General features: G+C 48.2%; 2 protein-coding genes across 12 annotated transcripts; one reads left to right on the top strand and one right to left on the bottom strand.

Annotated features, from left to right (window-relative positions):
- Positions 1-7,086: 7,086 nt before the first annotated feature.
- HNRNPH1 (heterogeneous nuclear ribonucleoprotein H1) lies at positions 7,087-24,754 on the top strand. 11 transcript variants are annotated; one of them, XM_082489748.1, is made up of 15 exons: positions 7,087-7,139; positions 7,694-7,806; positions 15,481-15,540; positions 16,560-16,697; positions 17,615-17,770; positions 17,969-18,112; positions 19,606-19,744; positions 20,746-20,924; positions 21,146-21,217; positions 21,297-21,430; positions 21,593-21,728; positions 21,900-21,983; positions 22,117-22,167; positions 23,268-23,360; positions 23,968-24,754. In XM_082489748.1, the coding sequence occupies exons 2-15, from the start codon at positions 7,758-7,760 to the stop codon at positions 24,090-24,092; spliced, it is 1,560 nt and encodes a 519-aa protein (XP_082345874.1). In that variant the 5' UTR covers positions 7,087-7,139; positions 7,694-7,757; the 3' UTR covers positions 24,093-24,754. The 11 variants fall into 11 exon arrangements, with proteins under 11 accessions (XP_082345874.1, XP_082345877.1, XP_082345882.1 ...); XM_082489751.1 differs by lacking the exon at positions 7,087-7,139 and having other exon boundaries at positions 7,531-7,806; positions 21,318-21,430; XM_082489756.1 differs by lacking the exon at positions 7,087-7,139 and having other exon boundaries at positions 7,531-7,806; positions 23,867-24,074.
- Positions 8,424-14,257, bottom strand: LOC309677184 (deoxycytidine kinase 2-like; the record flags this gene model as incomplete). The annotated part of the gene is made up of 7 exons (XM_082489936.1): positions 8,424-8,833; positions 10,241-10,340; positions 11,885-12,000; positions 12,538-12,685; positions 12,905-13,098; positions 13,521-13,967; positions 14,165-14,257. The coding sequence occupies 7 exons, from the start codon at positions 14,255-14,257 to the stop codon at positions 8,813-8,815; spliced, it is 1,119 nt and encodes a 372-aa protein (XP_082346062.1). The 3' UTR covers positions 8,424-8,812.
- Positions 24,755-25,085: the final 331 nt, after the last annotated feature.

The following is a 25,085-nucleotide window of genomic DNA, read 5'->3' as shown; positions in this document are numbered from 1 at the left end:
CCGGCCCCCCCGCTCCGGCAGCACGCCCTGCCCGCCCGCCTCGCCCCCCCCCCGCGCTCCTCCCGCCGCGCTCGGGAGAGGGCGCTGGTGCGACGCGGCTGTGGCCGCCGGAGCGGGAGGACCGGGGGGTGGAGCGGTGTTGGAGGGCCGCAACTGCTCCCGGAGCGGCGGACTGCGCCAGAGGCGTCGTTCAGCGCAGCCCGGGGAGGGGGGGGGGCCGCGGGCACCCCGGCTGCGCCCCGGGACGGGCCGCGGGCACCCACGGCGGCGCTCCCGCACGAACCCTCCTGCTCCGGGTCTCCTCTGTGCCGGGCCAGGCCCCGGCATTGCGGGGATTGGGGTCGGGGAGGCCCAAACCACCGACACCCGGAGCCTCGCAGCATCTCCTGGAGAAGGCCGACGGCAGATAGAAGAGCTGCCTGCCAGCGCTTTGCGGGTTCCCGGGCCCCATCCTGCTTCCTCCCCTTACCGCTGCCGGTTCAGTGTCAGCAATGGGGAGGAAAAGGTTTGGGGTGAGATATTTGGAAGCCAGTCCGCTCTGATACAGCCACAGCCTCCCAGGTGAGGCAGCCAGCTGGAGGGGAGGCCAGCGGAGAGGAAAGGAAACCTGCAGAACCAGCGAGAAGTTTTTTTTTTATCGCAGGAAACGCACGGGCTGAACTTGTAAACAAGCCTCAGTCCTCCGGTGGGGCTTGTTCCCACGCCAGCGAGTGAGTGATGATGATGTCCCCGTGACGAAGCAACTCCCACCCGCTGCAGGGACAGCCGGCACGCATGGTGTTCCCATTTCGGTGTTCGCAGGAGCCTAGCCGGGTTCCTGTAAGGCTTTTGTACCACGTTGCAGAAGTTCGTAGCTTATTTTTTTTTATCTTGAAAACTTCAAGGGTGCCCACATGTACTTTCCTACCTGTCATGTGATGGCCCGTGTGGGATATGTGCACAGACAGGTCTGGTGTGCAGACACCAGCGGGTTTACAGGTGGCCCCCAGCACCGAAATACGGTGCCCTGGGACCGGGGATAAAATGCACCCGTGCGCCCAAGCCCGCTGAAGAGCCCCCCCAGTCCCTCCAGAGCACGGCTTGGTGGGACAGACAGAGCACACCCTTGAATTTCCCTGGGAAGCAGTACTGCTGACTTTCTTTGGGGGTGTGTTTGGGAGAGGAAGGGCCTGTGGGGCTGGGAGAAGAGGGTGCAGCTGGTGGCCCTGGCTTTGTGGCACTGGCATGTCACCCAGGTTTCCATAGCACCAGCATCCATAACACGGGGCCAAGGGGAGGGAAAGAAGTAGGTCAGACTGGGCTAACAATACCCAGACGTGTCTATCTACAGCTCAGCCTGATCCGGGAAAGGGGGTGAAACAGAAGAGAAAGGGAGAGGGAAAGAGGAAAAAAAAAAAAAAGGAAAACACAAAGTGTCCATAGTTTGAGCAATGCATTTCTTTCCCTCAGAAAAATAAGGACCTTTTAAAGCCACCTTTGTGTATCAGTACTGAGAGATGGAGACTAGCACCCACCTCCTGCCCATCTGACAACAGACTACAAGGGAATTCATATGCTAATTTGGAGCCAGACTTCTCAATGGCTCTTTATTTCTGCAGCAGCTCCAGGATGGGAGCTCTGGAGAACCAGCTGGCTGGAGCTGGGAGGATGCTCGTCTCCGGACCAGTACTGGGGGACGCTTTCCTTTCCCCTCTCTTTTCCTCATCCTGATTTGGTTACCCCCTTGTCTTAGTTTTACTTGTTTACATTCAAGTGACTTCAAGGGCAAGGAAGAAGGCAGGCAGGCACACTGGAGTTGTGTAACTGAAATAACTGCGGTAGTGACCCATTTTATGTGCTGAGTCTGCAGAGGCCTCGCTGTCAACGTAACAGCGTTTCAGTGCTTGCCTGCGTGCAGCGCGGTCGTTTTGAATGATGTATCCATCAGCGCCAAAACCGAGGAGAATGTTATAGGCAGCAATACGCAGAACCCTCTTGCTCCGGGGAAGCGTATGGACACACAGATCCACGGGGTGCATAACAGAGCAAGATCAGAGGGAGGAGGAGTCCTTTGTTCCAGGGGAACAGGAGGGTGTGGGTGCAAGAGCACAACCCTCGCTGGAGACTGAAGTGGACTGGGGTGAAGAGCGTGACCGTGGCTGACCTGTGTCATACCTGTGGTTTGACAGCATCGTGTTTGGCTGGCACACCACGCCGTCGCAGAAGAGACGCGGCCATGGAAGGAGGTGCAGATGTTTCAGACCGGCCTGTGAGAGCGGGCCTCTCGCCCGCAGGCAAATACTCCCTTTACGTTACCACAGGCCACAGCCCTGTGCAGTAAAAGCCATTCCTGGGTTGCATAGTGGGGTAAAATCCAAGAAAAAACAAAGCTACCTGCCACTTTGCATGTCAGCAGGTCAAGATAACGGAGGCCGCGGAAAATCCACACTCTAAGGTTACAATTTGTCTCATCTTCATCAGTTTTATACCTCCCAGCAATTATCACTTGTAAGACAGCACCAAGAATTCATCCTTCCCCTGGTGAGAGGAGAGTCGCAGTACATACTACAAGGTGGACAGGGCTTAATGTGCCCCTTTGTGAATGCCCTCCTTCCAAAGGAAAACAGACATTTGCTGTGGTAGGGTAGGAGAGAGTGTGCCCTGCTCCAGCCCTCGCCGATGCTGTGCCTGATTCTGTGTTCAGGGATTTCCAGAGCCTAAAAGCTGAAGGTAAAAGTTAGATATGAGAAGCAAAAGTAGGGTCAGCGCTCAGGAGGACTCACAGAGCACTCCCAGAGTGAGAGAATAAAAGAGGATCTGTGCCAGCAGCACATGTTGCTTTGACGTTGCACTACTTGACAAGAAAATGCTGGGTGACTCCAAACAGCTGGGGACATGTTACCTGCATGGGCTGGAAGTTGGGGATCATCATGTCAGCAGGGATGAAACCAGTGTGCTGCTGTGGTCACTGCTGTTGGTGAGTGGCTAAAACAGGCTCCATTTCATGAACACGCGTGGCTAGAACAAGAGCTCAGGCATCGTATTATCTGTCCTGATACAGATACCGCAGCACACTCTCACAAGACTGGACTCCGTCACCCCACTGTAAAGTATTTACAGCTTTACAGCTCATTCTCCTTCTGGGAGGAGTAAGGAAATGCAGACAAAGCTTGTTGCAAGGGATGCAAATGGACACTTGCCCACCTCCCTCTGGTTGGTGCAAGGCTGAACTGCCAAAGAGCTGTAAATGTTCTGCCTGAGTGAAGAAACCTTCTTGGGGAGAGCAGCCTGATGAGCTCAGTACAGCACTGCACGGCCAGATGGCATCTGGATCAGAAGCTGACTCATGCTCACCTAGCTCGGAGTCAGGCAAAACATGCAGATACCTAAAGTATGCTGGGTGAAGATATCTCTTCTACTGCTGCAACTACATTCACAGCAAGGTAGGTAGCCGTATCAGTAAAAAGCAGAAGGTATTCTGCCAACTGCCATGATTATAATGGTACAAACCCGAAATGGTAACAGGCCTGAGTTACATTAATGAACAAAAAAACCTCAGACAGGTGAACTCCCAACTGAGCCCCAAGACGATGCGATCACTGAGGGAGCAGAAGAGAGGCAGTGCTTCCATTTCCTTTTGACAAAGGATGCTGAGCATAAGCTGTGGATAAACTGGTGGTATAAAGGGAAGGGTGATAGATTCAAACATTACAACAGCCGCCTCAGAGACAAGGAGGGACTTGGGTATCTGCTTTTCACTAACGCAGTGTCCATCAGCCTCTCCAGCTGTTTTCCAGCCTGGCTTGGCTTCGTAGTGAACTTCAGCTCAGGAAAGTGGGGAAACACAAGCTCTGCCCATCCTCTGCTGCAGCCAGCCATCTTCAGAGTAATGAATAAAGATAAAAAAGGTGAAAAGGAAGAAAGTAAAGGTGAAATATAACCCAAAAAGCCCCTTAAATTGCCCAAAGCAAAAGTGAGAGAAAAGCTGCGTTAGCAAAGCTGTGAATTGGCAGCATTAGCAGATGATGGATGTGGCCAAGTTATCTAATATGGTAGAACACACATCATGTATATTTAATAGCATTGTTTAGCTTGCATTTGTCACAGCGTCACAGCATCACAGCTAGAGGCTGTTTCTAAAGCCACAGGTAGTGACAAAAAGGTTATAACTGAATTCTAGGGCTTTTAACTGGAGGTCACTCATACAGAGAAACCTACAAAGCGTTGGTAGTATAAGACTTCCATGCATTCCCCATTTTCAGACCTCAGATGATAAAGCAATTCAGCTGCTAGCAGTATTTGCTGAGAGTTAATCAGGTTTGCAGATTAACTGTAAGAGCCTGAATTATACATGCTTATATGCAAATGCAAGGAACATGCAACACACATAGCTGAGACATGAAGGATGGAGGCAGAAGGATAACATGGAGGAACGGATAACATCTAGCTAGGCAAGAGAGAAAGGGAAGGCGCATACAGTGATGGGGTCGGGATGATGGATAATGAGTTCTGTCATCTTTTCAGAGCAGGTATTTAAACTCTGACTACTGTTCTCTTCTCCTTGTAATGGCAAATGCTGACCCATAAAAGAATTATTGGTGATTTTTTTTTTTGCATTGCAGTAATATCTCCAAGACCTACTCAGAGATCAGCATCTGTATCACTTCCAGACATGCAAAGTGCCTCCACACAGGCTTAGATGCCTATAAAATCCTTGAACCAGAGTTGCAGATTTTCTCCATTATTTTCTTGCTCAGGAATGAAACTTAAGCAAGCTAACAAATAGAGATTTATGACTGGTACCAAAAATAAATGTCCTGAGCAGGCAGCAGGCTTCAAGGAAGAGCTTTACTTTGGTCCAGTTTAACACTTAACATGTCTACTCAGCTTTATGCACCTCTGTAGGCTAGACTGGTGCTCATGCTGTCCTGGTGCAGGTCTCTGCTCCCAGTCCTGCTCACCATGAACTTTGAGGGAATTGGGGATGTTGCACAGGACCTGTGTGACTATCCGGCAGATCATTTCTCCAGCAGATTTCTACCCAAGAAGCCACCTCTTTGCCCATTTTCTACTGGGTGGCCTACAAAACCCAGCAGGCTGAGCCCATCTTAGATTACAGACCTCCCCAGGCCGATTTCCACGAGGTGAAATTTATCTTCTGGGAATGCAAGTGGGAAAATGAGAGCAGCTCCTCTCCCCAGCAGTCTGAGCTGCAGGTGTGCCTTTCCCCTTCATAGAAACGGGCCAGTGAAATTCTGAAGTAGAACAAAGCCCTTTCAGAGAAAAACAAGTACCTGAAGCTGCAGCTTGCGTTGCTGAGACAGACATGCTGACAGACACACTACACTTCAGCTGCGTCTGCTCTCAGGGAAGGTACAGATGTCGGGCTGGCACCATAAAACAAAAAAGCCAGGTAAACTGATGATGCCGGAGTCCTAGAAGAAATCACGGAAGCAAGACATGGAAGTTTGCCTGTGTAAAGTACATACATAGTTGTTTCCTTGCTCAAGAAACCTAATAAAATCCTGCATCGGATGTTTCCAGCAGGATTTTTATCCCCTATGTCATTCTTTGCAAGTGCTCGCATACCATGGGACTACCCTTAATTTACAAAAGCACTTACCATAGGTGGCCTCTCAGGAGAAGGGCTGCTGCTGTTAACAGTAACTCCACTTGAATTGTTAATTATTTTCATCTTTCAAACACCACATATACATTGACTAATTATAACTCTTCTGGTAGCTATTTATGTCTTTGCCTCTGCTGTCCACAGTCACATTCTTCCCTACAAGTGGCTGTACCCACCTTCCTGTTGGATGTGTCAAATTTCAATGCAGGCAGGTATTTTGCCTACTCTTAATAGCAATTACATATTTACAAAAAAGCCACATGACCTTTCTTCTAACACTGGAAGAATATGCATGCAGAACTTCTTCCTGGTGTGAACAGAAGAAGATTTTAATTTCCTAAGAGACCTCTAAAGAAAAAACTTATGTCAGAATGCTGTTTGACAACAATAAACATATGATCAAGAAAATTTTGGGCAAACCAGGCTTTATTTATCATTGAAAATAGCAAGAAATAGCAAGATAGCAAGAAATCAGCCAGTACAGCCCACTTCAAAGCCATGAAATCATGTGGATCGTGATGCATAAACAGCAGAGAACCCATTTTCCATTATTCAAATGCAGTAATGGGGACTAAAAAGACCAATCAGACTAATAAAATGACACATAGTAAATGCACCCGACTACGGTTACTAATATACATTAAAAAAAGACAGAAATTATCATCACTGTTAGAAATGCAAAGGCTTCAATAGGGATTAGCAAAGGGATTCGCTTTACTCTAACCACTCAGAAACAAAGCTGTGAAGAGATGCCACACCTCCACAGTCCTAAGGTCACCACTTATCTGCTCAATCGCGCTGGCTCCCTTACAGCTATTCTAATCTAAAGTTGTTTTACCTAATGATTCTTTGCAACAGTATTTTGCAGAAGGGATTGGTCTGGTTGGGTGTAGGAGACTGCAGGGGACACAAGAGAGAGGCCACTCGTGTCACCCTGCCAGGGCCCTGGGTGATCTCCAATCCGAGACCCCGCAAATAACCCTGAATGCATCTAACCCCAAACAAACAGTCAGTCACTCTGAAAGCACGATCTGGAAAGGTCAGGGTTGGCGGATTGTCAGGCGCTGCCGTTACTCTCCCCATTGTTAGCGTTTCCGTGCCAGCGCTCGCAAACAGCGTCGCTCAGGCGCTGGAAGGGCGGCCCGAGGAAGGCCTTCCTCCCAGCCCAGGCCCCGGCCGCCATCTCGGCGCTGGGCCTCCCGCAGGCCGCGCCTCGCCCTGCCGGACCGCGAGGCTGCCCCTCGCTCCTTCCTCCGAGGCCGGCAGCGCGGCCTGACCCCCCCTCACCCTCCCTCCAACCCCGCCGCCTCACGGCGGAGCGGCCTGCGGCCTGCTCCCCGCGGGAAGGGCCCGACCAGGCCGCTCGGCGCCGGGCCCGCGCCCCGCCGTGTCTGTGTGTCGTGTCCGTTCCCCTCCCCCTTCCCCGCGCCGCGGCGGGAGGCGGAGCCCAGCCCACCTGACGGCGGCGGGCGCTGCGGCAGTGCGCGGAGCCGCCGATCGCCGCGCCGGAGCCCCGCGGCCGCAGCCCGCCGTGAGCGGGGGTGCTGGGGGGGGTCGGCGGGGAGGTGGTGGAGGGGAGGAAGCGGTGGGCGCGGCGGGCGGGGAGGGACAAAGCCGCCGCCATGTTGGGGGTTTGGGTAGAAAAACGGGCCCTTGAGCCGGGGGGGGGGGTCGGACTCGGACACGACCCACGGGGTCCGTGCGCGGAGGGTCGCCGCCGCTGTGGGGCCCCCCCCGGGGCGGCCGCGCTCCTCGCAACGCGCCCCCCCCCCCCCCCCAAGCCCGGGCGCCCCCCCGCCGCGCGGCGGCCGGACGTGACTGGCTAGTTTAATTTGTCACGCTGCTATTGGCTGGCGGCCGGTGCGTGACGTCAGGGCGCTGCGCAGCGCGGCCGGCGGGTATTTATAGGGGCGGAGGGGCGCTGCGCAGACGGAGCGAGCAGGCGGGTCGGGTTCGGGTAGGCCGGCGGCTTCATCGCGCCTCATCCCCCCCCAGGAGCGGGGAAAAACCGACCGAAAAGTCCCGATCCTCCTTCGCCGGAGCGCCCCTTCGACAGCTATTGAGCTTTTGTTTCCGTTTGCGCAGCACCCGAAGCGCCGCCGCCCAGCTTTGTTCTTCTGCCGGCCCCTGTGGGGAAGGCGTGGCCAAGATGGACCCTTGTCACACCGAGGAGACCGAGGGCGAGATCCCCGGCTTGGGTAAGGCCCGGCGGAGGGGGGGGGGGGGGGGGGGGGGGGGCGGGAAGGCGGCGGCGAGGGGGAAGCGGGGTGGGGCGGGCGGGCTGGTGGGGGAGGGGTGGCTGGTCCCGCCCGCTCCGGGGCCCCGCCGGGCACCCGCCTTGGCGCCTGATGGCGGCGGTTGGGGGGGGAAAGGGGGGCGGCGGCGTACAGTCTTAGCGGCGCGGCCCCGGGCAGGGGCGGCCATGGCGGCGGGGGCCCGACCGGGTGGTGGCCTGACGGCGCGGCCGCGTGCGCCGCTCCCCTCCCCCCCCAGCGCCGCGTGCGTCGTGGCGGGGCCCCGGGGCGGGGGCGGCTGTCCGGCCCCCGGTGGAATCGCCGGCGGCTGCCTCCCCCACTCCCCCGTACCGTGTTGGGTATTGGGGGAATGCGTGTACCGGGGCGGGGGGGGGAACCGTAAACAAGATATGTTTAAATTGCAGTTTATTGCAGGTGTAACCCTTGCGACTGCAGTAATATCCATTCCTAAGTAGCGTAAATCCTGTGAAAACAGCCATTCAGTAAAGCAGAAGTTGAAAGTAAAGGTTTCTGGACGCCATAACAGTCTCGTCTTAAAATGGTGAACTCTGCCAGTTATTGCAAAACAACCCTGCCTCAGCGCCTGCTATCTCTATTTACTGGGTTGTCAGCCGTTGATAACTGGTTAACTCCTCCTCTGTTAACACCAATTATTAGTCAATATTACTTTAAAATCTTTATTAAGCAGTAGAAAATACACACAAAGAACACTATAAGAGCACCCCGTATTTGTTCCTTTTAACTATACAAAAAATTCTATCGAAACCCACACAGGTCAAACAAGCCAAAAAAAACCCAAACGCAAACAGTCTTTTGTACTTCAGTCTTGTTTTAAAATAAGCTAGACAGGTAATGCATTCAGTTAAAGTAAATTGTCTAAGAAAGCACTGATTGTTAGTTTTAACTCTCGAACTTTAGAGACTTGTCACGCAAATTAATTTTCATGTTCTTAAGTCAGGAAAGTCTTGACCTGTGAAAACAAAAAGCATATATATTTGCATTAAAATAACAGCAAGTCATGAGGGTTTTCCCTTTCTTTCTTCCGAAACAAATGGTTTGTTACTGTCCAGTCTTCAGTGCTGTTCAGCCTCTACCTATAATTAATTCATGACCTGAAATGCTTTTCAGTATGGCAGACAGCTGTGAACCCAAGATCTCTAAAGTCATACTAGGTAGAATTGAGTAATTACTCAAAAGTAGCAAGTACTTATGAAAGGTAGTTTCTGAAATGTTTTACAGAATGTTACTTAATCAGGCTGCTGTACCCACTACCCTAAGCTGGGGCTGGCTGGTGAAGGGACTTTGGTGAAGACAGCACTTCCAGTGGGGCAAGTTAAAGGCAGCATGTATGAGTGTAGCTTGGTTCATAAGTGTAAGCTTCTAATTGCTGGTTTCCATGAGGCTGTAACTTAACAACAAATACCTCCAGAACTGAATACTGTTTTCCCCTTCCCAGTTTATATGGGGCTATTTAACTGGGAGAATGAGGCTTGGCTTGAAGGAGTCTCAAATTGATGACCCAGAACAAGACAGAAAATGGTTTATGTGGCCTGATAGGTCACTTTCCATTTTACAAGAAAAGTCTTGGGGCAGTGAGAACAGAAGGTTAAAGTGTCCCACTGAGTGAATAAGTGCTGTTACAGCTCTGCTTGGAGGGTTGGGGATGAGCCCCATGCTTTTAAGTATCAGGGCTGGGTTCCCCCCAGGTGGACTGGGCATACAGCACATGGCTCTAGCAGAAGAATTTCTTTAGGCACTTACTTCCTAAGTCTCATCTTTCCTTGGAATGGGCAAACACCATTTTGATTCAAGTGACATATTTATTAGCACCTTGTTTTCCTCAAATGGCTGTTGACTTTTCCTCCTGACTCTGCAAAGTATCCTTTCATGCATTTAAAACTACGTACAAGGTTCAGTTATCTCTGCATTTCTGCATTTGTCAGATGCGTTGTGCTCTGTCGAGGAAGAGCCTAGATCCCTAGAATGCGGGGGGGCATTAATAGCAGGATTTTTTGATGTCATGGCTGATTGGAATGGGACAGTATCATTCTGTAAACTATCTAATGAACAGTATGGCAGAGAGTAGTCTGACTACTCCAGCTGCTGCGTACTTGCATCCCCCCACAACTGCCCCTCTTTTAAAAACACCCAGTTTTCTTTTCAATTGTGAGGATAAGGAGGTGGGGTAAATGTTTTTTTTGAAGGAAAGCAAAAAGCCTTTTCTGCAGCTGTGTAGCTCTGTAAGTCTGTGAAGGAAACTGACTATACTAGTCCCAAACAAGCAAGCACTTCACAAATTTTAAGAATATAAGTTGATAACTTAAAGCTATTACTGCAGAAGAAAAGCAGATATGAGGAAATGCTGTTTAATACTTACCTTATCAATCAGGGACTCCTGTTTAATCTTATCATTCTTAAAATCTTCATTAACATCCAAAACTAGAATGGGAATCTCTCTGAGGTTCTCAAAATCAACTCTGTTGAATGGAAGAACATAATGCTAGTAAAAATGGTATAAAGTACTGTGTAGAAAACAATGTTGCTTTCCCAGTTATCCAGAGGGTGCAGCATTCATTACTCAAGATTACCACATGCACCTGAGATGTTAATGCTCATGCCCATGACTTAAGTATAAAGCTCAAGTCAAGTCTGTCCTTAATTGCTCTTGTATAACCCAGTCAACATTGTATCACCATAACTTAAATGTATTTCATAAATCTGGCCTTCAATATTTGGTTTTATTGTACAAGTAGAGGGGGAAGATAGTTAATGCTTCTTACCTTAATTTTCTTTACCTCATTTTTGTTATGGAATCAATTATCAGAAATGTGATTTTGATAAAAGGGAGTATTTTTTAAAATATCACTTGCCTTCTGTCTCCCCCACCCCTTTCTAGTTAACTGCTAATCCATTTACTACGATGCAGTTTTAAAGCTTCCTTTGGTGGGGATGACCTCTTTAGCAGGTTATAAGACTGGTATTTAAAATGGCTTGGAGATAAGCAAGACCATTTTGGCTACGTGTTAGGAGCAGATAGGAGCAGTAGTTGTGCAACTGGATGTATTGTTCTCTCAAAGCAGTATTTATTCTCCTTTCCTATGTGTGAAAAGCATTTTTAAAATGCAGTAAGTGTGCTGAACAACATTCTTGTGTTCTTCAGACTAAAGTGTTCCTATGAAAAATACAGGAAATGCTCACTCACAAGTTTGGAAGAGTACATGATGTAAACATTCCCAAAATTCCACAGTACACAGTGCCTTCATGTCTTCTAAGTGTTTGGGTCATCTTACATGAAACTTAAAGTAGATGTGACTGATAATGTACTTTTCCTGGAATTGTTATGCTTCCCATTCAGTAGAGTATTTCAGGCACCTCTAGGGGAAGACTTAAAGTCTGCTTTCACATTTAGAGATTGTTTGGACGGGAAAGCTAGTAAGAGTCAGTAAGGAAGTTGGGGGGGAAGGTATGCAGAGATCACTTAGTCACTGACTGGGTTTCGTGTGTGTGTAATAGTGCCTGCCAAAAGCCTTTCTGATTATTGTTTATTTTGAATCCAGGATTAATATTTAAACCTTTTTGAAACAGTCATTCTAGTTTAAAGGTAGTTGGGACCTTGCCCTCCCTTACATTGGAACTGAATGCTGCTTAGTAGGTAGCTTAATGTGATTGGACACTGAACACCATTTCAACTCTGTCCTATTCCTGTGTACTTCCAGTTAACAAAATTCATATCCTAGCTGGAGTTTGAAGCTAATGCTTAACAAAGGCTTTAAGTTAGATGAAGTTTCATCTCTTGGCAGTTTATTTATCCCTGCCAAAAGATGACCTTCCCTCTGCATGTAACCTAGAGTAATGATACCCGTGCAAAAAAGCTTGGAGTGGGTCTAAAGATAAGTCCTTCCAACTGTACCTGAGTGAAGCTGGACTTAAACCTTAGTTTTATCCCCAATCAACTTTAGCATAGTGTAGGAAAGAGCCTTGGCTGTAAGATGAAACTTGTCTATAGAAAAGGGGTTGATACCTCATAGTCCTTTCATGAAGCCAGGTCTCATGTTTATAGTGGAGGCTTTCCAAATACTCAAGCTCAATTCCTTGCTCCTCTTCTCTTCCCCTCATTTGTAGCCTTTCCATACACTTCTAAAAAAAAAAAAAAAGTCTGAACATTAATCATGTTGAAGGTTAAATCAGCTAAACAGATCAAGCCATCCTTAAATTAGGACTGATGCTAGACACTATTGAGCATTAATTTTAAATGCTTGAATGAACAGAAATGAGTTAAATCTAGAATAACTTTTTTTTAAAAAACAAAAAACCCAAACTTGAGGCCACTTCAGCTAAATTCAGTAGTTCTTATTAGAAATTAACTTCAACTCAGGACTGTATGGGAAAGGAAGTCAAACTTTTCATTAGTTCAGTTTCAGCCTTGGATCATTACTGAGAGTGGTGGGTGCCGGTGACTGCAGCATTTGCTGGCTGACATCAGAATAGTAGCTCAGAAGGAAGGCTTACTTCAGTTTTTGGATGAAATCTGAATTTATGCTAGGCTTCCCATTACATTGTGTGGGGGAGCTAATTCAGTGTTAGTCACTGCGGTATTATGTCATGAATACATATGTTTTGTTTCCAGGAGCTTAAGAGAGTACAAAAAGTTAGAGCTGAAAATTGTGAACTTACCTGAGGGGTCGTTCTTAGGTAGATCATGCCATCCAGTTCTATATCTGATTCAAACTGATTCAAAAGCCATGTGTGCCAGTCCTGATAAATAGCCCATTCTGTTTCATTAATATTTCCAGACTCGAACAGGTTAGAAGCAAATACGTATCTGCAGTGAAAGATGTTAGTCTCATGCCAGGAATGACCAGTGAACTACTAAACCACTTCTCACTAGAATCAGGATTGTGGTACTGAAAAAATAGCTGCTTACTCTTACATCTGTAAAGTATTCTTTATTCCATCCAACTCTTACTGTTGAATTAAACCTGCTCCTTGTAGATAATATTAATTATTTCCCCAGTTGTTAATTGCTGTTGAGAGTAATTACCTGTCACTGTACACAGATCTCTCAAAAAATTGCACTGGATGCTCTGCTTCATGTAGTTTGGCTGAGACAGGATTTAATTGTGCTTTTACTCTGCTCAAGCAAGCATAAGTCTGAAATGTATAAGCCCATCTTGTGGGTTTGTCATACAGCATTTTAAGTAGATTTCCTCCACTCTTCTGAGATGTTGAAAGTTCCTATGGCACAAGAGAGAAATTAATAGCATATTTGCAGGATTTTATTCCTTTTTCTTAATCTAGAATTCTGGTATGTTGAAGTAAGAATTCATGGCCTTGTATTTTTGTGGTGTGTTTTTTTTTTTTTTTATTTTAGGAAATTGCTTAGGCATAGGAATAATGAGATTTGTTTCTCAGCTGACGGTAGTCAGCTTCTTTAGAAGAGGTTGATCACCCGGTTCCAGACTGTGATTCCTGTGGAGTAGAGGTGGTTATGTGGAATATGCATTTAATATTATTCTCTTAGGTAGCCTTTACCATGTCTGACCAACTGTTATGATAGTGGGATCCCCACCAAGCATAGCTGAATGAATAGCATGGCTCCCTGGCCAACCGCTGTGGCTTCTTCAGTGCCCCATGATTCCCGATGGCAGCATGCTTACCTTGTACTCCTCCTCAGCTGTCTGGACGTTGCACCACTTGGCGATGGGTTCAGGGATGATCTCCCACTCATCGCTGTACTGCTTTAGCAGCCTGACAAACGTTGACTTCCCTGCAGCTGCGGAGGATGTGGAGAGTTCACTGAGGGGCTGGATTAGGCTGGTCTGACAGCGTGTGAGGTTTCTTGAGGAGCTGTTGGTGTGTGCGGCGCACAGGAGCCCGGGCAGGCTTTGGGCTGCTGGGGGCGGCGCTAGGGAAGGGCTGGAAGGCCGCCTCTCCGCCTTCTGAGAAAACAGCTCTAATCTCCAGCGCCAGAAGCCGTTCCTGGGCCGGGCAGCCGATAGGGACCGGCAGGGCCTCCATTTTAGGAGCCGGCTGAGCCGGGGGCGGGCCTTGGCGCGCGCGGGGAGGGGGAAGGGCGGGCGGGCGGCGGCCGCGCATGCGCGACGCTAGGGCGGAGAGGGAAAGGCTTATGCCGCATGCGCGGTGCGCGCAGTGAGCTGGCACCGCCGGCGGGCGGGTGGCGCAGTAGCGGGACGGAGCGCGGGAGGCGGCCCGCGGTGCCCAGGCTCGGCCCGCCAACGGCCGCGGGCGGTCTTCTGAGCCCGGGAGGGACGGGATGGTTGTTTCCTTCAAGCCCACCCACCGCGGACGAGGACACCGCGTCCTCGCCGTGTCTGGTCCGCGCAGGGCGGTGGCTGCGGGGTTCCCCCCTTCCCTGCCCGGGGATGGCGCCCATTCCCGAGCACCGCTGGGAGCGGGTCTCGGCCCTTCGGTGCTTCTCCCTTAACCAGACCCCCCTGCCTTCCTGTGGAGGCGGGTGGAAAAGGCCCCTCAGCCGCCCTTCTCCCACAGCGTCTCCGCCGCCACCTTGGGTTGCTCCCGAAACCCCCACCGCCGCTTCCTTCCCCCGCCGCGCTCACCGATGTTCCCCTCGATGGCAATCTTCCTGAGGCGCTTCTGGAAGCTGGAGTCGAGGGAGCCGGCCGGGCTGCGGCAGCGCCGCTTGGCAGGGGTGGACATGGCGGTGCCGGGCGGGAGCACGCGGGGCTGCTGGCTGCTCTGGTCCGCTTTAAGCTTTCCCGCCAGCCGGTGGGCGGGATGGCCGCCGCCACTCCCCGGGAAGAGGCGGAGGCGATGCCCCCTCCTTCCTTTCCTCCCTCCCACCTTCCCCACCGCGGTGGGCGCGGGGCCGGGCCGGGGGAGCTGCCCCCGCCGGGGATTTAACTGGGTGTTTGGCGAGTGAGGTCGGGCAGAGCTGTTTTTGTTCAGGAAATTAACGTCAAAAGGTTCCAGTTGCTGCTTTGATTTGCATTAACGTATACGAATTCTTTGTATTGTTTGGTTTAAAGACATAAACATGAGAGTATTCTTGGTTTGTGGTAATTTTTTTTTTTTTTCTCCTCTTTTTCAAAAAGCCTCCAGCTTTTGGGGGGAGGTAGCTGTTAGTGGCCCAGATCGGTATCTGTTAAATGAACCATTTTACGCAGCTCCGTGAGGGATGAGGGCAGTGAAAGGGCTCAGCCTGGGGCTGTCGGTCAGCAGTGGTGTGACGGGAGAAGAGATATGCATGAAGGGTTCGGTGCTGCTCGCAGCAGCTTTGCTCGGGTTCCCCTGCCAGCGCTGGCATGCCCGGCCCTGTGCGGAATCTGCCTGACTCCTGGCACGGGTTCTCTGCTACCCGTGTGGGCAAGCCGAAACATGAACGGCTTGTTCCTTCCAGGGTAAAGAGAGGGGATGGAGGATTCTTAGAGGATAGTTTTTAAGGGTGCAACTATCTGAGGTTGTGTGACCATAGTTATTCCTGTAACTTCCTGTTGCCTCTATAAAAATGAGATTCAGGGTGAAACCTAGCTAGGTCTGGTGTGTTTGGAGGAGATGGGAGGGAGTTATATTTTCCTTTCTTTTATGATAATTGTGACCCATGTCTCTTCTTTCCCCCATCTCCTACAAACACACCAGGCTTCAGTGACCGAAGCGAGCAGATTGTTTCACGTGGGGTAGCGTCAGCATTTGAAGCTGGTAAGTGCTAGTTCCCACACACCTCTCTGTGCAGCCAGACTCCTCGCTCTCCCTCCCACGCGTGCCGTGCCGCTGCGGGGGGCGAGTGTCGGTTGCGGGGACCGGCCACCCCCACCCCCCCCTACTCCCCAGCACCACCCCTCCCCGGGGCCGGGCGGCGGAGGGCGGACGGGGGTTGCGCGGTGTGGAGAGTGGCGCATGCGCGCAGGCCCGGCCCGCGCTCTGCGCGGGAGTCGGCGCCGCGGCGGCTTTGTTCAGAAGGGCAAGCAGGCGACGCATGCGCACAAACTACCCGGGGGCGGGTGGAAGACCATAGACTAGCGAGGACGCATGCGCAACCTGGCGGGAACGGCGTGGGTGCGTGTCCCGGGGCGGAGGAGCGCGGTGGTACTACAGAGCATGCGCAGATGGGGCCTGCGGGGGCGGGGCAGGAGCCCGCCGGGTGTTGGTGCGCGTGCGCCCCCCGCCGCGCTCGCAGCCAGGCCGCGGCGCCTCTCGCCAGGCGGGTACCGGCGGGGGCAGCTCGCTCGCCACGCGCCGCTCGCCACACGCCGCTCTTCTGCCGGCTACGGGTGCTGTGTGCGTCGGCGGGGACTGCAAGTCGTCGGGCACAGCAGGGCGGTGTCTGGGGCCGGGGGTTCTTTGTGCGGCGGAAGGCCCAGCCCAGCGGAAGCGGGACTACCCGCCGCCATTTCCTAGCGCGCTCTCGCCACAGGCTCGCCCGCTCGCTGCCGCCTGACTGGGACTAGGCGCTCTCCGGACAGCGGATCAGGCTCGGAGCCCTAGAACCACCGCGGAGCCCCACCATGTGTGCGTGCGGGGACGGGGGCTGGGCGCGGGCCGGGGGGGGCGGGCCAGGCCAGGCGGGAGCGGCTCTGTGAGGCGGGCAGCGGTCCGAGGTAGAGGAGGCTCGGGGGTGGGTGGGCAACAGGCCAGGGGGGCCGCCGGGCGCTCTGAGGGGGTGCGGGTGGCGGCCGTGCTGTGCGGTATCTCAAAGTGTCTGCTTTGTATTTCTCCAGCAACCACAGAAACTGAGACGGAGCAGAGCCTCACCCCTAATGTGATGCTCAACACGGAGAGCAGTGAGGGATACGTGGTGAAAGTCAGGGGGCTGCCTTGGTCCTGCTCCACCGAGGAGGTGCAGAGGTTTTTCTCTGGTAAGCAGAACTGGGGGAGGAAGGGGGGGATAGGGGTCTGGGAGAGGGGCTGGGCTCTGTCGATTCTGGGTTCCTCCTGGGGACACTGGCAGCTGGAGTGCTGCAGTGAGTAGTTCCAGAAAGCATTGGGGGCACTGCAGTAGCTAGTGAAGTTTGTAATGCAACAAGCGCCTCAGCTAGGATGCAGTGTGGAAAACTATGGTTTTGCTAGCAGAAACTAGACACAAAGGAGCTTAGTCTGGCAGTTGCTGGTATAGCCACAACAGCCTTAGGTTTTTAATCAGCCAGAAGAGAGAAGCTTCCCTTTTAAGGAAAACTTCAAAATTCCTCTTTCAGACTGAACTGAATTAGTTTAGTTCTTGGTGCTGTCCTAATAAGCTTTCTTGTGCTAAACCTTTAGTGCATTGTGTCTTTACCCCAAATTATTAGCAATCTGCAGTAATAAATAGTGGTGATAAATACACGCTTTCTTTGGTGGCTGGAGGTTTTGAAGTTGCTTCAGGAGTTTGGTGTATTGGACTTGGTTCTGATTTAGTTCATTACACTTACTGTTACTAACTCCTCATTTAGCTTCATGCTGATGGGAAAGTCTAAGTTACAATCAAAAGCAGATAGCGCAATCAACTTGACTTGAGGCAGCAAAGCTTTGAAAATAGATAGCTGACTTTTTTATCCTTAATGTTTTGCTAATCTTCTTACTTGGTGAGAAGGGTAATTTGATTTTAGTTAGTCTTAGTTTATTGGTCACTAAAAGTTATAACTCCTGGTTTTGTGTTCTTGGCATAACTTGATAGTTGTTTTGATTTTTTTTTTTTTTTTTTTTTTTTTTTTTCCCCTTATAGAATATCTGAAACTTTTAAAATTACAATGTTGCTGTAATAATTGAACTAATTCTGGCCTTCCTGTTTCATTTTCAGATTGCAAAATTTTAAACGGGGCTTTAGGTATCCGTTTCATCTACACCAGGGAGGGCAGACCAAGTGGGGAAGCATTTGCTGAACTTGAATCGGAGGAGGATGTGAAATTGGCATTGAAAAAAGACAGAGAAACAATGGGACACAGATATGTTGAAGGTTTGACTCAGTTGGTCTAGTAACTGACTAAATGTGTTTGTGCTTGATGGGTTTTTGGTTAATTGCTTTTCTGTGTCTTTAAAATGCATGTGAAAGGACAAATGGGCTTGTATATCATAAGTTGACTAGTTTCAAGGCAAATGGCTTTTAAAACTGTTGTGTATTGCAGAATGCATTAATTCTAAGTGCCTTTTACAGTTTTCAAGTCAAACAACGTTGAAATGGATTGGGTTCTGAAGCATACTGGTCCCAACAGTCCTGATACAGCTAATGATGGTTTTGTACGTCTTAGAGGACTCCCATTTGGCTGTAGTAAAGAAGAAATTGTACAGTTTTTTTCAGGTATGTGAGATAAAAGTAGTAGCTGTAGCACTATTGGTCTATGCTAAGCAAAATCACAGTGGATTGCCCAGTAGTACTTCCAACAGTATCCTGATGGGTATTAAAAGTAAATAAGCAATTCTTCATTAGTTATTTGGGCTTGAGGGATCAATTCCTAAAGTACTTGTTCATTAAGTAATTGAGGGAACTCCACAAAGCTGCTCTAATTTATACTTAGTGGGACATACTGTTCCAAGAAAGGATAACAGAAAACAAGTGTTGCTCTTTCTGAATTAAAAGTGAACAATTCAGATGGGGAGGATATTTCCACCCACAGCCTTAGCTGGCTCACACTGTTCAGTGAAGGATGCAGAACACCCTTGCTGCTGGGCTCGGTACAAGGAGCAGGATCTGAGGAAGGGTACGCATCGTGCCCATGATTTCTTATAAACATAGATTCAGTATTGGATAAAATTCCAGAAAAAACCAACCTGCCGAACTCTATTCAAGTACCAATTCCCCCCTCTCCCTTTCCTAGAGGAAAAAAAAACCCTAATCTTGATGTCTAGCTTAAAGTTTTTGTAGATCAAGAAATAATGTCTTGTATTGACTCATTCTCACTTTTTTGCAGCTGTTGTATGTTTTAGGAACTGGAATACTATTATAACCAAATGCCTAGGAATTAAATCTGTTGATTTATCTAGGAGTTAACTATTTTCAAAGTAGTAGGTTTCTAAATGTGAGCATTAAAATTAGCTGGAATGTTTGCTATAACAAGATATGATTGAGCTTACTGTTTTGCTTTAAAATACAGTAGAAGTACTTCCAACTTTACAACTTCAGAACTTGGTTGTTTTTTTTTTTTCTGAATCAGTAGTGTATTGTGAACAAGAGCAATTCCTAAGCATGTGCATTTTGTTTCTTTCTTACATGGTTAAGTGATTCAAACTTTTAGAAACTGTTAATGTGCTTAATACACAAAATGTGCCTCTTCTGTTCAGAAACTAATACTTTTCAAATTACTTCATGATTTTTTCTTAATTAAGCACTCCTAAAGATAAAAAAAATGCTGAAATTTGATATTTGCATAAGACTAATTATTTTACCTGAGTGACTTCGAGTAAAAATACTTTTCTATATATATAGCTGTTTAACTTGCTGTGTTTGAATTTATCTTAAAAAGTTCATCTTAAATACTTTCACAGAATTGAGAGGTTTGTAATATGTGAACTTCTTAATGCACCCTGCATTAGATGCTTTGTCTGAGGAGTTGTCTGTGACACTCAGAATGTTTCTGTGCTCTGCAGGGTGGGTTAAGAAAGTAAACTGAATGGTATGTGGTCATGGATCTCTTTCTGTTGACATGCTTTTTCTTCTAGTGTTCTAGAATCAACATACCATTCGCTTACAAGTGTTAAAATTCTGGTGTATTTAAAGCTATAAGAAAAACTCATGACTGGGCTTGTGATGTTAATATTGCCCCCCTACTGGGGTTATTTGTCCTTGGGTTGAAGGGTTGGAAATCGTGCCAAATGGGATAACATTGCCGGTGGACTTCCAGGGGAGGAGTACGGGGGAGGCCTTCGTGCAGTTTGCTTCACAGGAAATAGCTGAAAAGGCTCTAAAGAAACACAAGGAAAGAATAGGGCACAGGTGGGGATGGATGGTTGGTTGGCTATGTCACTTTTCTTATGGTAAACAATTAAATCCATATTCTCTCTTCTGAAAGTGTTAACATCCGAATAGAAACAGTATTTTGGTCTCTAACTTGGTGATTGGTAAAAGTATCGCTAATGTGTGGATGGCACAGACTGTTTGGATCTATTCAAAAGGAAAGATAAAATTGGGCTAAGCTGAAATGTGTTTTGGAAACTTGGTCATACTGGAGGTGTGCAAAACTGATAGCTTGAAAGCAATGAAGTTGAGAGACTATGGCTTTAACTTCTCAAATAGCACCAATTATGCCTTTAGCTCTAAAGACATGCACAGTACTCTTGATTACCATAAGAAAATGTGATACTTTCTAAACTTGTTTTATAAGTTGAAATGTAACAAATTTTCTTACTGTATTAATCTTCCATGTAATAAGCATAGCTTTCAAGAAATTGTCACAAAGGGGTTTTTATTCTATTTTACTTGTGACTATTTTTCATTGAAGCATGCACTTTTTGCCTACGCTGAATCACTGAAGCATAGGCTGGGTTCACTAGCACATGCAGAGCTTTTTGTAGCATCCTGATGGGTTAAAGTCTTGGTGGAGACCGGGTTTTTAACCCTCTGTTTATATTGCCACGTGAGCAAAACAGTGCGGAGTTGAGTGGACATCAGTCCCTCCTACTTTTTTTGACTAACACTTTAAATTGGGGGGAGGAGGGTGGGGAATCAATATTGCTCCCCCACCCCTAAGGCTGGGATACTGTGAAGTATGAGGAGCATGTGAACCCTTCAGTAATTGTAATTTCTTGAAAATACACTGATTTGAAAGTAATGTAGTGCTTACAATAGTATGTCATTGCCTACATAACGTAAAGAAACCTGGCTTAAATACACTGCCAGTTTTGAGGCTATGACTAAATGGCTTGTTTTAATGTAAACTTGTGAGGTATTTATGGAAAGAGTTGAAGACTGACTTCTTTCTGTGGAAACACTTCTAGGTACATTGAGATCTTCAAGAGTAGTCGAGCAGAAGTGCGCACTCACTACGACCCTCCACGCAAGCTGTTGGCAATGCAGAGACCCGGTCCTTATGACAGACCTGGTCTTACGCGGGGATATAACAGTCTTGGTCGAGGAAGTAGCTTGGAAAGAATGAGGCGTGGAGCTTACGGAGGAGGTACGTATATGAGGTCCGAGAGGGAGCTGCTCATCTGAGAAGCAGCAACACTTGGACCTGGTAGTGTCTTCCCTGCTGTGTAACTACTGGTTTGTATATGTCCTTGGCTTTATTTCTTATAGAAGAAATAGAATGTTCTGATACTGGTTGTCTGCAGTGTGTTCATGTATATTTGGATCTTGCTGTAGTTGAAATGAACATGTTGTCCAATCTATTTGTAGGTTATGGAGGTTATGATGACTACAATGGGTATAATGATGGCTATGGTTTTGGTTCTGATAGATTTGGAAGAGGTAAGATTTCTCTAATAGGAATAGTAACCAACCTTTCAATACGTCCCAAAAGAAACTAAAATACATCTGAAAGACCTAGAATGGACTCTTTTCTCTGCAGGAATGTCGGACCACAGATACGGCGACGGGGGATCCACCTTCCAGAGCACGACTGGCCACTGCGTCCACATGAGAGGTCTGCCTTACAGAGCTACGGAGAATGACATCTATAACGTGAGTGCCAAATCTGCCATTCTCTTAAGTTGCATGGCTTTAAGAGTCCGTGGTCATTACTGGACATGTCAACTGCACTGCAGTTAACGAGCGTTCCTTTAGAGGAAACAGCTGAACTGTTGCATTGGTGCGTTTTAATCTGTTTGACTATTTCGTATGTAGTTCTTCTCACCTCTGAACCCTGTAAGAGTACACATTGAAATCGGACCAGATGGCAGAGTAACTGGAGAGGCAGACGTTGAATTTGCTACTCATGAGGATGCAGTGGCCGCTATGTCCAAAGACAAAGCAAATATGCGTAAGTACAACTGTTCTGAATATGTGGCTTTAAGGAAAATGCAGCAGTGCAGCGTAGTGCATCTGCTGTAACCAGAATGCCAAAGGTTTTATTGCAGCCTTACTTGCAGTGAGGCAAACAGTGTGTGGGTTTGGTTTGAAATGCTCTCATGGCAAAATTTTCTTCTTGCAGAACACAGATATGTAGAACTCTTCTTGAATTCTACAGCAGGAGGAAGTGGTGGTGCCTATGGCAGTCAAATGATGGGAGCAATGGGTATGTGTACACAGTCTAACTGCACTTTTAAGCAAGCGCTTGATATCTAAGGAAGCTGGCTAATTTTCTACAGCTCCTGCTTATTCTATGCCTGGCATAAAAACTGAAATTCAACATTCTGTCTTAATCACAGTCAAGGAATCGGAAGGGGTAGTCCAAGATTGGAACACTAGCACATTGCCAGGTATATAAACCTTTTGGGAATAATTTGAACAATTAATAGGTTGAATAAGCTGTGGTGCTGAATGTGGGGTGTGTGGTGGGATGAGTGGTTCCTGGGAGTGTGGTGGTGTGGAAGTGCAGTGGGAGATGCCTGTCCTCTTACTCTCCTTCCCCCTCCCTTGTTCTGGAGACCAAAACGCAGTCTGGTGATGGAGGGTGTATCTGTGGCACGTGGCCTGCTGTTCCAGCCTGGTTGTGGTGGTGAGGGAAAAATGTATTAGGAGCTTGGAGAAACTGTCTGAATTGCTCTAGCAAACTCCAGAATCATTTGAAAATCTAAAATGTGTGTTTGCAACACAAATCTAAAGCCACTATTGTGTTTCTAAAGCAGATACCCTTCTTGATACCTGACTTCCCTGGTTTCTTAGAGATTGAGGTGGTGGTTGGGTTTTGGGGGGGGTTCTTTCTCGAGGGTGGGGGGTGTGTGTGTGTGTGTAGATACTCTGCTGCTTTTATAGTATTTTGATTATGAAATGTTTGAAGTCTAATGCTGATACTCTAAATATGGAAGAGCTTTGTGGGAGCATAGACAAGTGATGAGGTGAAGAACAGTAGTTAGATTTAAGTGGAGGTCTTCTGTAGCACTGCTGTGATGTGCAGCCAGTCCAGAACAGCAGTACATCTCTCTGGACCGTATACAAATGGGTAATTCTGGTTAATGAGTCAGCATGCCTCTGCAAGGGCTGGGCGCTGTTGCGGGCTTGCGTGAGGTCACATAAAGCCAAGTTTGAGTCTCTTGGTCCGTGTATTATATACAATAGCAGACTGACCCATAGAAACTGCAAAAGCGCAAACCCTTACAAGAAGTGCTTGAGAATCACAACCACTTGCTGTAGTTCTTAAAGTTCTTGTTGCTGCTTGATTGTAGGAATGGCTTTAGAAACGTGATCACCTACCTTGAGCTTGTTACCTTATATACTTAGGAACCAAGTTACCTAGGTGAGAGAGAGCGAGCTAGTGCCAGCGTATGGGGGCTGTTAGTTAAGCGAAGGGTGGGTTTGTTGGTAATGAGCAGACCTTTTGACATGCAAACTCTTAATGTTTTTATCCTTGACTTGAAAGGAAGCCAATCCAGTTATGGTGGTCCAGCTAACCAGCAGCTGAGTGGGGGTTATGGAGGAGGATATGGTGGTCAAAGCAGCATGAGTGGATATGGTAAGAGCATTTCTTCACTGGTTTTAGGTGGGCCAAGTGCAGCTGGCTTAACATGCCTTAAGGTGCTGTGTGCTGCTGCTGAAGGGTCATGGTACAGACCAGGCAGCACAAGCCTGGGAAGTTAAGACTTGGCTATTGTGAATTGTAGAACTAATGGGGAACTGGAGGGGAATGGATTCAAAGCAGGAACTTGGAGCGGGGTGCGGGGTGGGGGAAATGTGGGAAATGATTCTGGATGGGGTGGTCTCCAGACTTCATTACGCTGATTACATACTGGGAATTGGTGTGGAAGCTGGAGACCAGCCTGTTTACATACATGAGTACAACCAGGGGAAGGTACGCGGGAGGCTGGGTGCTCTCTGCCTCCACAGAACAGTGACAGAAAACACTGGAATAAAAAGGAGGGTGAGACAGAGCTGGCTCTTCGTTGAGTTGTTCAACCTATAAACTTGATTTTGGGTCCGGAGCTGTAATGAACTGACGCTTTGCAGTGTTGGGCACAGTAGATGGTGTTTACGCGGTGGCCCAGCAAGGACAGGCGTTGGGGGAAGGATGCTACGAGTCTGCCTGAGCCAGCTGTGAACCTGCTGTCGGTTTTCCCCCCCAGACCCCGGGAGCCAGGGCGCCATGAACAGCAGTTACTACAGCAGCGGGAACCGTGCGTCCATGGGAGTGAACGGCATGGGCGGCATGTCCAACATGTCCAACATGAGTGGTGGCTGGGGAATGTAACCAATCGCTGACTTTTGGTCACATCTTTTTTTAAAAAACAAAAAAACAAAAAACTAAGTTTAACAGTTTTGCAATACGAGCTTGTGATTTATGCTTTACTGTAAGTGAATTCAGGATTGTTATTTTAAAACCTTTCAGGTTCAGTATTTTTGAACATACAGAAATGAACATTCATCTAGGATGTAATAACCAAGTTGAGTAAAGACTATAACTGTTAAACAACTTTGAGCGTTTCTCAAGTTAGTTTTGTTGTAGGAGTGTATTTAAGCAGTAAGCGTATTTAGGTTAAAGCTGTTTGAATTATGTTAAATGTTGCTCTTATACCATATTACATCCAACACTGTTTTGAATACATGTTGAAAGAGACATGCTTTTTTGTAAAGAAACAATATAGGGGCTGTGTCTGAAATTCAAAGTGAACATTTGGCATGTTAGTTCTAGTTTATTTCTTTTAATATCCTGTAAGGCACGTTAAAGCTTTTTTTTTTTTTTTAAGTTAATGGGGGAAACATGTTGAGACGCAATACGGCTACTTTAGGATTTTGGTCTTGGTGTTCGTATAAAATTCTGAGGCCTTGATTTAATCTTTCATTGTATTGTGATTTCCTTTTTAGGTGTATTGCGCTAAGTGAAACTTGTTAAATAAATCTTCCTTTTAAAAACTGGAACTCACTCCTTTTTGACCTCTAGCTTCTGGGGTGTGGCTGCACCTGCAGGAGTGTTGCTGTGCTCTGCACTGTGGTGCTTAAACATGTATCTGCCATGAGTGCTGTGACTGCTCCCAGTGAGAGTCCCCTCCTGAGAGCTGTCCTTGGGGCGTGTTACAGTGGTGATTGTGTCTCAGCCACGGGGGGGAGGGGGGGTTAGTGAAGAAAACCGGCACCTGTGGGTGCTGACTGTGCTGGTTTGGAGTGCCCCTGGGCTGTGATATGACCAAGGCCAGAGCTGATGCTGGGCAGGGTCTTGGGGCTCAAATTGGGGTGGAGGGGTGAT

This window comes from Vanellus vanellus (assembly GCF_965231255.1).
Source record: "Vanellus vanellus genome assembly, chromosome: 13".
NCBI classification, from domain to species: Eukaryota; Metazoa; Chordata; class Aves; order Charadriiformes; family Charadriidae; genus Vanellus; species Vanellus vanellus.
This window is presented reverse-complemented; position numbering and strand designations above follow the sequence as displayed.